Raw genomic sequence first — 12,122 nt, 5'->3', positions numbered from 1 at the left:
CTATCTATCTCGATATACCTATCCATTCATCCATCCATCCATCCATCCATCCATCCATCCATTCATTCATCTATCCATCTAACCATTTAATTGTTTGACTGCCTCTCTGTCTGTATAACTATCCGTGTGTGCGTGTACCTTACTCTACTTGTTTGCTGATTCTCTCCTACCGTGGCTTTCGAAATGTAGGTATACCTATGCAAGTTTATGGATGAAAGGCAACAACATATTGGCTACGCTGCAATCGATTTGAAATGCATAAGATCGAGACAGCTCACTGAATGGTGGTTGCTATATGCAGGAAATCGAATATGTACAGCGGCAATTATACGCGGGAGGATAAAGTAACTGTATTAACAGGTACAAACACCTACGTAGAAACTACGATTTCTTATAGCTATACGAAGCATATTTCTGCGAACGCATCGCAAACAAGCATCCAGGATTTCAGAAATCTTTGGAAAAAAAAGTTGTTGAAAAACTTTCCGGTTGGTATACGTAAGAAACTGGGTTACGGCAACAGGTGGGTACTAAAGTAAATATACGCACATTACGTCTACTCCTTAGCACTGTAAAAGGATCATTAGATATTTCGATCTCCCCATGATTAAATGTCGCGTACTTCACTGTCCGTTGTTGCTTCTTGCACGCGATACACAATTACACATATGGTAGATGCCTACGTGCACGACTATATTGCTTCGACAATCATTGCCTGCCATGATGGCATTACAAAATATGTAAACACGTCTATTGCCCAACATGTTTCGCGACAGCTTTGCTTTTCTCACCGCCAATACGAATCAACGAGTTTTAACGAATTTCAAACAATGCGAGGAAAGTGCACAAGGTTCGGATCGATATTACGATCAATAATTAAAGCGTCAACTATTAAACATTAAAGTAAACGGCGAAAGGTACCTTTTCCAAGTGGGTAGAAAACTTATTGTTAGATAGAGAATAGAGCTCGCGTGTCAACTAACGAATTGCTATGTGCTCGTTAGGTATAATTCGTAATAGTTTTCTTCCAGCTGTTAGTGATAGCTATACGATAAATTCGTTACAAGAAATGCGGAAGAGGTCTAATTTCGCTTCCGCAACCTCCGCGTAATAGACTACTCTTGAACTCGTGGGCCTCGACTGCGCAAACTTTAAGTCTAATTACCCATAAATTTGTTGATTTACACAGGCCATACAGTAGGTCGAGAAATGTAAATATGAAATATGAAAATGAGGATAACGGCAATAAATTTGATATACGGGGCTCCGTGGGGTCGTTCATGAAAGCGTCCATCATCGACCTTGACAAGCTCCTTTGTCCGCTAACGGCAGCCGAGAATCATTTCAGTCACATTCCCCACCCCTGCGCACACACGCGTCACCATTATTTTTTTTAACCATCTCGAAGCTTTTCCTTCATTTTTTTACTGAAGCGTAAAAAACGCACGGACAAGTAAAGAGTACCTACAATTAGTAAAGGTTAGTAAAGTTTGCATGGGAAGAGTGCATGTTGTGTTATACCTATTACGCATATGTATATAATAAGTATGAAAACTTTTGTCCTACCTAGATGAAGGCACCGTACTACCTATAATATCACTTGGGCACTACTGTAATACCTGTACCTACATATGTAACATAATGGCCCGGTTGATTGGTTCGTACTTTGTAACCGTAATAGTAATAAAAAGAACTTCAGCATTAAATGATTAAGACAACGCAAGGACAAACTGAACTTTCCGTTTCCATGTCACTGAAAGCACGACCGACCTGTATCGGTAACGAAGAAATGTAGTAACCAATGATTTACCTTGAAACTTTCTAGGTCTCTACCGTTGCCGATAAATAGTATGTACCACCATAGACGAGGAATAGGAGTATAGGTTCTGTTGTGATCCTTCTTCCTCGGTCGTTGCACGGAATACGTTTGTAAATGATTCGGGTCTCGATTTTCATCGATTTTCGGTTCATTCGGGTTTCGAATGACCTAGTTTTACACGTATTGAATTCTAATTCCTACCACGCGTAGCGTTACAATGTGTTTCGAGACTTCGCCGGTAACGTTGCATGCGACACTAATATGGCAAGGGGGTCCTAGGGCCCCACAAACCGGTGACAGAAAAATGCATTGTTCGATAGGTCTATCTTATACCTCGCCTGTGTATGTACAATGCCAATCGTGTACACGTTACCACAGAGTAAACAACCTCGTCTCTGGTGATACAATGTATCCTATCCATTGCTGGCAAAAGATTCTTTTGTAGCTGTTAATGAATCCCTTACCATTGTAGATGTCTCTGTGATCTTCTTCGTAAAATCACAGACCAGGTATACTTCGTCGATGGTGACGCGATCTCATTGCGAATTTCTTCAAGATCATTCAAACATGTTGAATTGCACGTTGAATCAACGAGAAGATCAGTACCAAAACTTGAACAACTTCACAGAGAAAACACACGAGGAAATTATAGATATTACTTCTAGCTTGGGTTGGACTATAGCAAGTATAAACACCGATGTAAGTAAGTCGACATTCCCCAACCCTAGAAACCAAACTATCTCGCTATTGATTTGCCTAGAATGATACCCGTCTGGTTTGTCCGTTCGATTCATCTCATCGAATTGGTAAAAACATGCTGGACCGACATTTAGAATCTTGTCAATGGAAAAACGAGGGTTACAGCAAGTTTGATATATCATTATCAGAGCCGAGCCTTTCGTTACACTCACCATCCTCTATAAAATTTGGTAACTCCTATAGTTTATTAGATATCCAATTTTCATTCGTTTATGCACAAACCATTCTAACTTTTCTTCGATTGCAGATGCACCATTGCAGAATGATATCTTACAGAAAGCGAAGCAAGTCGATTCAAGCTTAAAAGTCGGTTAGTATGGTGAAACCAAATTTAGAGACGTGTCTCGACACATTGTAAATTGCATAATTTTTTCCAGAAACTTGTGAATGTCGTACTTGGCACAAGCTCTATATATCCTTTTTCATATCCTTTGCCAAATACTTATATAATATAATACACACACGCTATGTTTTCACATTTAACTTGTATTTAAAATGTATAACTCCTTTCAAAACTATTCCTAACGCTGATAATAGGTACGGATGAGCGATTAATTCCACAAACATCCAATAGACTCTTCGCAGATTTTACTCGAGACGAGAGGAAGATTTTGTACGAACATGTACTTTCTCGTACAGTTGCACCAAATATCGGACACGACATTACAGATACTCACAGGCAGTAAGTCTACATAAAAAGTAGATAGTACGAGTACGTTCAACTTTCTACACTTTTGTCTAAAATGCTTGTACATTGTTTCAGAAAATCTCAAGACAAAGATGATAAGAAATTATCTTTCTTGGAGCTACTCGTACAGGAGCGTAATTTGAAAAGACGTAGAGCTAAGCACAGAGGTGTTCATACAAATAAAAGATCTCATACAGAAATCCTTAGGGAGGTAATAAACCAACAGATGGAGTTATACATTGATTACATGACGGAAACCCGTGCAACTAGTCGTGGTACGAAAACTACAAACATTCTCGAAACTCCAAGCTCGAATAGGCATAGCGACGACGCAACAGAAACTTCGTCAATGCCGTTTGGGGAATGTTCAATGAGACGCTGTAATCTCTTTCTTGAAGATTCACAGAATTATCGCGGGAGTTGGAAATCTAGAAACGATCAGAAACACGAACGGTCTGAAACACCATATATTCGTGGTTCCAATGACCGCGAGAAACAAGAAAAATGTTGGCGATCTACGACAGCAGAATCATGGAAAATTCAAAAAGTACACAAACCAAGAAAATCTCATTCGAGGGAAAAGAGAGATGAACATTGGTCTATACGACAAAATATTAAGGACAGCAGCTCAAAGTCTCGTGAAAGTGAAAAATCGTATAATAGTCACAGTAGTTACTCCAAATATAGAGTTAAAAATTAATTTTAAACCTACAAGTTAGAACATCATTACACGATTAATAAATCTGTTGTGAAAAATATTCGCTAGAAACATGATTGTTATCTACGTTTTCATACAGATGTTCCCTTCCTCCCTTACATTTGAAAGAGATACATACCTACATACATATACCGTTATTTCTGCACAAACCTATATACCATGTAGCTGTAATATTAATTGAAAATCCCAAGTGCGAAGCTAAAAAATATTAGTAAAAGAATGAAAGGCGAGCCGAATTATATACCGTCTCGTTAAACATATACATAAAAATTTATACATATTTATTCAGTTTAGCAACACCAATTCTGGGCGCAGCTCCAAGTATTTTGAATAAAATATTTATTTCTATAAAAATATATCTGCTTAATATTATCATCTTTGTTTCTTCCAATGATGAATCTTTTATTCAATTTAAATTCGATTGTTTGCATAAGTAGCCATTGTTATAATTGGCGCCATTTTTGTATATCATTAGTTTTGTACACATTTTGTACGTTTAAAAGTAAAGAAAAGGCGACGCATACTGGAAAATGAGGTAAATGACGTTTCGGCGTAATAATATCGCTACTTGCTGATTCAGATGAGCAAAAAGTCGAAGGACAAACCATGTGGTTATTTTGGCTGCTGCCAAACGAGTGTTTAACGCTTTAGCTATGATTAAATATATGGCGCGTACAAGTATTATTAATACAACATAATAACCTAACACATTATAATAAACATAATTATAATGTTTACTTTCATATGTACAGTTTTATATTCCTATTAATAAATAACGGAAGTTTTATGACCAGGTAAGCCTGATATCCTGGTAAGCGAACCTGGCGATCTTCACAGACGAGATATACAATAGGCTTACCAACCAATGCTATTTTTCGTCACACGAATGCCATTACAACGCTATTAGCGGTAAAAATTGAAACTAAATATGAAGAGAGCGGCAACCAATCGCGGCAACCAATCAGCGACGATACACGTTGTTCCGATCACTGCCTAGAGGATCACTAGATCTAGCCACTAGCGTTCAGTATCGTCAAGTATCGTTCAATATCGTCAATGATCATCAAGTATCATTCCGTCACGTTCAGTCATGTTCAGTCATGTTCAATCACGTTCAGTCACGTTCAGTCATGACTCACGTTCAGTATGCGTTGGTAGTTTTCAAGTGTTGGTACACACACATATGATATATGTATAGCAATTGATAGCAACATAGCTTCAGCGGTTACAACGTACAGCGTTTTTCTTTTGCAAGTGTAGAGCGACGGATTTGTACATAAGTAAATTATACCAGGCTGTACTACACAGTATTGGTGGAGTTTGTCAAGTGTTTTGCTTGCGTGAAACTGCATGTATGACTAAAAAGCTATGGAAAAGTTGGAGCTATACAAAATTGAAGAAAAAGTGGGCGAGGGATCTTTCGGACAAGTATACAGAGCAAGGAGACGACTCGATGGTGAAATTGTAGGTTTCAAAGTGATTAGAAAGGTAAAGAAGCATTCACGAGCCAACGTATTTACTTTTGATTATGTCTGTTTCCTACAATTTTCTATCTTCTATTTACACGTCAACGTACATCTATGTAATCATATAGCAAGGTAGATCACTAACAGAGTTGAAGAACTTACGGCAGGAGCGTGAAATTCAGCGGGATCTCGATCACCCATACATAATAAAAATGCTTGACTCTTTCGAAACGAATGACGAGGTACAAACAGATATCTGAAAAGTATTTGAAATTTCTGTGTCGTATGTACATTGTATAAGACTAGATTTCTCTGTAGATAGTCGTTGTGACCGAGTACGCGATTGGAGACCTATACAAATTAATAAAAGAATGTGGCTCTGTTCCTGAAAAATTTGCCCAATCAGTGGCTGGCTGTCTTGTTTCAGCGCTCTATTACCTACATTCCATGGGTTTACTGCACAGGTTGGATATTTCACCATCACCATTCATTATATTTTCCAACATTCACTGGTCATTCGTTGCTCCTCTAGGGATCTTAAACCACAAAATATACTGGTTAAGAGCGACGGAGTTGTAAAGTTATGCGACTTTGGATTCGCTCGTACCGTAAATGTGGAATCAGTGGTGGTACGTTCTATAAAGGGCACGCCATTGTACATGGCTCCAGAAATGTTTGAACATGAATTCTATGATCACACCGCAGATTTATGGTGCGTTAGCTTTGTTGGCAATTAAGCTTGAAATTTCAACCATGCACGCAGGGCATAAAAGTTTCCCTTTTCAGGTCTCTTGGTTGCATAATTTATGAGCTAATCGTAGGCGCTCCGCCGTTTAAAACAAACTCTGTTCTACTTTTATTCAATATGATCAGGCACACAGAGATCAAGTGGCCAGAGGATGTTTCTCAGTCTTGCATAAGTTTCTTACAGGTTGTAATACATTTACATTAACGCACCCAACTCGAAAAGCATTCTGCATGAAGTTTATCTGTTGCTGATATATTTAAAAAATAGGGTTTGCTGCAGAAAAATCCCAAGGAAAGGTTAACATGGCCTCACCTCTTGGATCATGATTTTGTTAAAGATAGGGTTGTAAAAGTGGTCGGAAAGAAACATAAACGGATTCGAAGGCAAAGAAGAAACAAGATAATAGAAGAGAAATGCACCGACCAAGTGTCGAGTTTCGAAGGGCACGATTCCGTGAAAGTAATCAATTCGCGTCCGGAGAGGGAGAACGGAGAGTGGATTGCGTTTTTGCGGACGTATGTGAAAGAACTTACGAACGGAAACGTGGAATCGTTGCTCGAGTCACGTCTCGTTCAACTATGCGTAACTCCGTTAAGGCTCACAGGTGTTGATGCTCGAGTGGTAATAGAGGTTACGCGTGTATTGTCTTTACCATTTGTCGTTTCGAAAACGAAAGACGCTCTAGATCAGATCGAAGAAGTATACTTGAACGTTAACATTGTAAAGCATCTCGTGATTTCTCTACAATATCTGATGGCCGAGTCTCCAGAATCCCTAGAAACGGACAAAACTATCCAGGCAAACACCAAACTGCCGTCTACGTTGTTCAGGGATGAACTTGAGGCTCTGGAATACACGATGCTTCTACTTTGTAGACTGGTCCACACTCGTGACAAATTTGTTTTTCAATTTTCTGACAACATTAGATATGTGAATGGCGTGGTACTTTTACAGCGTTTGTTAACTCTAGAGAAAGAAAAGACCCGGATTGTTGCGGATCTCGTTGCGATTTTGTGCCATATGATGAGTTTTCATAGCAAAGCACCTCGGCTACTAAAGCTAGTGGAACAGGTTGTCTTGTTTTCCCATCTACCGGGTAAGTCTCAGTTTCGGCGCTCGCATTGATGAGGTATCGTCAGTACCTGACTAATAGAGTCCGATTTCTCCGAAAGGGATCCCGCTAGAACAGTTCCTTAAGCTGTTTAATCATAAACAAGCAGCGGTCAGAGCGAGAACGTGCCACTTGATCATTTTGCTAGCACAATGGTCCCACGAGACGTTAGAACGGATCGGGTGTATATCCTTGAGGGATTTAGTAGAGGGTTTACTCACCGACGACGATCAAACTGTAAAACACGTACGTAGACGTATGCTCTAACGGATTTGGAAATAAAATTACTATAAATTAATACATACACGGGGTGGCTAAATATTTTTAGGCAGCAGAGTTATGCAAACAACAAATTAATACATTTCACGTGGAAAAATGACTCCGATAAAAATATGAGAATTCTCCGTTCCGTGGAGAATGAAAGGAGGTGGGAAATGTAACGTAAAGGAATATGGAAGTTGTTATTGTCGACGTATATTACTTAGTAGTAATATCAATTTTTTCACTTTGAAATAAAAAAAAAGCGGAAAACAGTCCTATCGTCTTTATTACTTTTATTAGTGATCAGTGGCATACAAACAAGGCACATCCGAAATTACAAATATAACCGTTGCTCGATTGGAACGACTCATAATAAATTAATTATCGAATCGATGGATATATTATGATCGTCCCACGAGTCAGACCGGTCATCGTCAGTGTTTCCTTCGGAGTGTCGACGGTGACATTCCTCCTTGTACATCTCTTGCAGTTTTAATATATCCTTTCCGCTGAGTCCTTTTCGTTGTCCGAGTTTCACTGCTTCCTTCTGCAGAATCGCAACAACGGTCGACAATTAATTCGGCGCATACAGTTGACGCAGCAGCAGTCATAGATAATTACATACATCGAGGAGATGCGCTTACCTTTGGCGAAATGGTCGGCTCGCCATTCTTTGAAAATGCATGCGAACTGTAGTGCATTACACTCGTATAATCGTAACCGACGCCGTAGTCGGTGACAGTACGGTTGCCGTACTTGTTAAAATTGTGTTCCTTACCTGCGTCATAGTTTCACCGTTAATTCGTGTTAACCCTGATAGCCAGATCTGGTCAGCAGAATCTGACATCAGAACCGTAGTCGTCAGTGTCCGCAGATGGCTGCGTTCTGAGGTACAGAACCTGATGTCAGTGCCTGATGTCAGATCGGCAGCAGATCCGCAGCAGATTCTGCCGTCTGCTACGGTTCTGACGTCAGACTCTGCGCTCTCATGCCAGAGCCAGACCCTGCTACCAATCTGATGTCAGACTGGAGACAGATGGTTATCAGGGAATGTAATAACGGTAGTAATCGGTTTGCCGATCGATTTACCTGGCTTAATGTTTTCCCAATTTATCGTGACCCATTCGTCTCGATCCGCGGTACTTTGTTGATGATAAAATCCCAAGGCATGCATGAACTCATGAACGATCACGCCGTGTTTCATGCATCCCGGATTTTGTAGATTCACTACTTGCCCGCGATCGTGGCGGCCAACCAACGACCAGCATCCCGACATTTTGCCCTCTATAGTAACGTAATCGTTGTCCGTTTTCTGATAAGGGCGGAAACGTATGCACGTATTCTTATGATATTCCTTTATGGCGCCTTCGATCAACTCTACATCATCGTCGTCTGCGATCGCAAACATGCCGATTAGTAGGTGCCTACATATATGAAACTGCAGACTGTTCTGCTGCTCTCGAGGCTATAAACGAAACCAATTACCGAAATCCTCTTCCCTTATGTAATAAGGCACAATTGCCCCGGGCCAACGTGACGCGGTTCCTACCAAACCATTTTTCCATCCCTTATTCTGCTCGTCGAGCATTATGTCTCCTTCGTATAAGCCACTCAGTTCCCAGAGGTACTGCTTTTCTCCACTAGACCAACATTTTATACGATTTGCTGTCGGCAACAAATAAAGACAATTATCATTCCCGTTCATCAGCAGTCGTAGCATTCTAAAAATATCGTTAAACACTTTGCTGCCGAGAACCGGTACGTAACTCGTAAACGTTCGAGAACCGTACGTACACATGCAGGTCCCCGGCAGCCAAGTATTTTCCTCTTCATTTCCTTTTCCTTTCTATTCGACTACATGTGCATATGTATACATAATCATCTCTACCGATTGTTTCGTGCGCGTGAGTTTCGTTGAATGTGCCTTGAAACTTTGGCGTCGGTGGTACGGATGTTGTTTGTTTAATGTTGCGATTAACCGGTTCCGAATTCGTTGTTGCAGCTCCCCAGGTCACCACTAACAATGTACATGCCCATATTAATGCGAGATCTTCTCTGTTACTCCGGTTACTCGTACACTGCATTTCTACGGGGCAACGAGAGCTAGTTTTACTGGTATCTTTACCTACTTTCTTTCCGAAGAACAACGCAGATATTGAAACAGCTGAGTATTTAGCATAGCTTTATATACGCTTGAAAATATGCGTGCCAGCATTCTGTACTCGCCTCACGTACAATAGAACCTCGGTAATCTCAGGTAAATGGGACTTGGACCGGCTCGAATAATCAGCAGCTCGGGTTATCGCGGCGCTACTGTATTCTATTTATCGAGCCAGCGTTCTACGGCAAATCTTGGTTGCAATCGATATGCATAACTATTTCCGCCAATCTTGCTTTCGAAATTTACGAGTTATCTTAAAGTTTGTTTCATCAATAGATACTCGCATGTATGTACATTGTATAAAGTGACAACTCGAGAGTGGACAACTTGGACTTCGGATCTGTGTAGCAGTCGGAAACAGTTGTTGTATTTGACGTGACGTAATATTGGACAAATAAAAAGTACATATGTACCTACATGATGGCATCTGATTTCTGGTTAGTATCTCCAGTGATGCGAGGAAAATGACAATTATGGTCAACACAGACGTGTTACTTACAAGGTGGAACATGCGATATCATGGACGAAAACGTAACGTTTCTGTTACTTTCTTGTTAATCTCGTTTCCTGTGTTGTAACGCATCACGTGATGTTAATTTCTGAGTTGAAAACGATAACAATAGCGACAATGATAAGAATAATCGAGAATAATGAAGTCGCGAGGTGAATACCAATTCGATTGCACATTTAGTTTTGTTTGTATGGGAAGGATAATACCCGCTGATATACACATACACATACTTCACCGAAATCGCTTAGAACGTGTCTGCGTTAAGGGGAGGTTTCGGTTTAAAAGTCGATTTTTTTATTTCATTTTTCGAATGTTCAACCTTTTAGGAATATATGTTTTAAAGGATTTGTTGAAATTCGTAAAATTCCCAAAGTTATAGGCATTTGAGTAGAAGCAAATGCATGGGTAACAACCGGCCACTCTGCGCTCACGTAAAACTTTAAACGCGTTTTTCTCGAAACAGTGTTCTCAAAATCGACGGGGCCTGTATCTCCAAAAGTTATTAAAGAATTTTTTGACGCCTCGACTTAAACGACCTCCAGTGTCGCCTGCAATGGTCAATTATAAAACAAAAAATATATTTCCATAACATAAAGCACCCTTAATACAGTGCAAAAAGTCACATTCAATTATATATAGTAGTTTTCCTTTAATTAATTCCTAAAGATCACCTATTTTTATGGGCTCTAGACCGGAACCTCCCCTCAATTGCAAGTGGGCTTGTCCATATACTAGGTACATATTTCACTGGTGGTTGTACGTGTAGCAGCAGTGAATGAGAAATAGGGAAACAGGAGAAGTGACCGGGTGGGAAAATATACGCCTGAGGCGCGCTTACAATTCTCACCTCCCATTTTCTTTCCATTCATCCCAACGAGGGATGCGCAAGTAGCGCAAAAGCCAAAAATAGGACATCGCAGACGGTTCATCGGTCTCTCTGCCTGAATCGCTACCTATACACACGTAGTGTACACACATACCATCGCTTAACTGACGAATTCCCGACTTCACATATGTACATAATTCTATTCTGCGAATCGTCGGGCGACGAGCCTATCGTATCGGCTAGGCAATCATTAGCACGTTCGTAATCATACCTGAAATCTCCTGAAAGAATACCGAAGGTAAGGTCAATGACCAGCTTGTTCCAGATTCGAGTAGGAATTCGACATAGCCTAAATTCTAACCGGACTTTTTGGGACCACAAGCGATCGGAATAGTTACTTCACGTTCCTTTACATTTACAATTCGCCTGTGTACGCACTTGACCGTCGCGCCGCGCCAGGTTTTCTTTCTCGGTTCCTCTTCTGATCGACTTACATCGTGGGTAGCGATGATCCACTTTGATGGGTTCATCCCGCCTGAAATCGTTTCTAACATGAATCAAACCTGGCGATTCTCTTGCAAACGAACCCGATCCGAGCGCAACTGTTGTTAGCGATGAATAAGAAAAGAATATATTATTTTTCGAATTATTATCCAGCTAACTAAACTTGCTCTGTTGGGCGATAGCGTATCGAACAATCGCGCCCCGCAAATGGACGTGAATTGGTAACATCTAAATTCATCGGCGAGCAAATTGCCGTTTTATTTTAAACAAGTGTGGCTTCTTTCCCTCGAATGTGTAGACACACATACATACTACGTGCCTCGTGAACCACTGACCTACTGGGACCACTCGGAGGTGTCGGGAACCTCTTGACGGCTGCGTACAGCCGCAGCGTACTTCGGTAGCGTGCGACACGACGACGCGTATACTTACTGCCCGAAAACGATGCTCTTACAGTTCACTGACCCTAGGCCAGTCTCTCTCAACCCATCTCCTCTCTTCCACCGTACTGACGTACGCACTGTCCACCTCTTATTCACTTCTCCAGTTT

The 12,122-nt window shown here is 40.6% G+C and overlaps 3 protein-coding genes across 3 annotated transcripts; 2 read left to right on the top strand and 1 right to left on the bottom strand.

Moving 5' to 3' along the window:
• The first annotated feature begins 2,325 nt into the window (after positions 1-2,325).
• LOC143374501 (U11/U12 small nuclear ribonucleoprotein 48 kDa protein) lies at positions 2,326-4,024 on the top strand. The gene is made up of 5 exons (XM_076822658.1): positions 2,326-2,518; positions 2,580-2,748; positions 2,826-2,888; positions 3,116-3,260; positions 3,342-4,024. The coding sequence occupies exons 1-5, from the start codon at positions 2,342-2,344 to the stop codon at positions 3,964-3,966; spliced, it is 1,179 nt and encodes a 392-aa protein (XP_076678773.1). The 5' UTR covers positions 2,326-2,341; the 3' UTR covers positions 3,967-4,024.
• Positions 4,025-5,098: 1,074 nt separating this feature from the next.
• Fu (STKc_STK36 domain-containing protein fused) lies at positions 5,099-7,824 on the top strand. Its single transcript, XM_076822657.1, has 8 exons — positions 5,099-5,472; positions 5,579-5,692; positions 5,769-5,914; positions 5,983-6,162; positions 6,237-6,381; positions 6,466-7,294; positions 7,371-7,555; positions 7,638-7,824. Exons 1-8 carry the CDS (start codon positions 5,353-5,355, stop codon positions 7,686-7,688), a joined length of 1,770 nt encoding a protein of 589 aa, XP_076678772.1. The 5' UTR covers positions 5,099-5,352; the 3' UTR covers positions 7,689-7,824.
• A 108-nt stretch (positions 7,825-7,932) lies between these two features.
• On the bottom strand, positions 7,933-10,190 carry LOC143374502 (seminal metalloprotease 1). The gene is made up of 5 exons (XM_076822659.1): positions 9,459-10,190; positions 9,056-9,235; positions 8,660-8,962; positions 8,215-8,348; positions 7,933-8,117 (listed from the first exon to the last, which is right to left on the bottom strand). The coding sequence occupies exons 1-5, from the start codon at positions 9,652-9,654 to the stop codon at positions 7,938-7,940; spliced, it is 993 nt and encodes a 330-aa protein (XP_076678774.1). The 5' UTR covers positions 9,655-10,190; the 3' UTR covers positions 7,933-7,937.
• Positions 10,191-12,122: the final 1,932 nt, after the last annotated feature.

Source organism: Andrena cerasifolii, chromosome 11 (assembly GCF_050908995.1).
Source record: "Andrena cerasifolii isolate SP2316 chromosome 11, iyAndCera1_principal, whole genome shotgun sequence".
Lineage (NCBI taxonomy): Eukaryota > Metazoa > Arthropoda > Insecta > Hymenoptera > Andrenidae > Andrena > Andrena cerasifolii.
This window is presented reverse-complemented; position numbering and strand designations above follow the sequence as displayed.

Excerpts from the sequence above, each read along its gene's own strand:
- LOC143374501 (XM_076822658.1), top strand. The coding sequence starts at position 2,342 with ATGGTGACGCGATCTCATTGCGAATTTCTTCAAGATCATTCAAACATG. Across the intron at positions 2,519-2,579 it reads TAGCAAGTATAAACACCGAT|AATGATACCCGTCTGGTTTG; the intron begins GTAAGTAAGTCG and ends TGATTTGCCTAG. Across the intron at positions 2,889-3,115 it reads CGATTCAAGCTTAAAAGTCG|GTACGGATGAGCGATTAATT; the intron begins GTTAGTATGGTG and ends CGCTGATAATAG.
- Fu (XM_076822657.1), top strand. The coding sequence starts at position 5,353 with ATGGAAAAGTTGGAGCTATACAAAATTGAAGAAAAAGTGGGCGAGGGA. Across the intron at positions 5,473-5,578 it reads GTTTCAAAGTGATTAGAAAG|CAAGGTAGATCACTAACAGA; the intron begins GTAAAGAAGCAT and ends GTAATCATATAG. Across the intron at positions 7,556-7,637 it reads ACGATCAAACTGTAAAACAC|GCAGCAGAGTTATGCAAACA; the intron begins GTACGTAGACGT and ends AAATATTTTTAG.
- LOC143374502 (XM_076822659.1), bottom strand. The coding sequence starts at position 9,654 with ATGCAGTGTACGAGTAACCGGAGTAACAGAGAAGATCTCGCATTAATA. Across the intron at positions 9,236-9,458 it reads TCACGCGCACGAAACAATCG|CAAATCGTATAAAATGTTGG; the intron begins GTAGAGATGATT and ends TGTTGCCGACAG. Across the intron at positions 8,118-8,214 it reads AGCCGACCATTTCGCCAAAG|AAGGAAGCAGTGAAACTCGG; the intron begins GTAAGCGCATCT and ends GCGATTCTGCAG.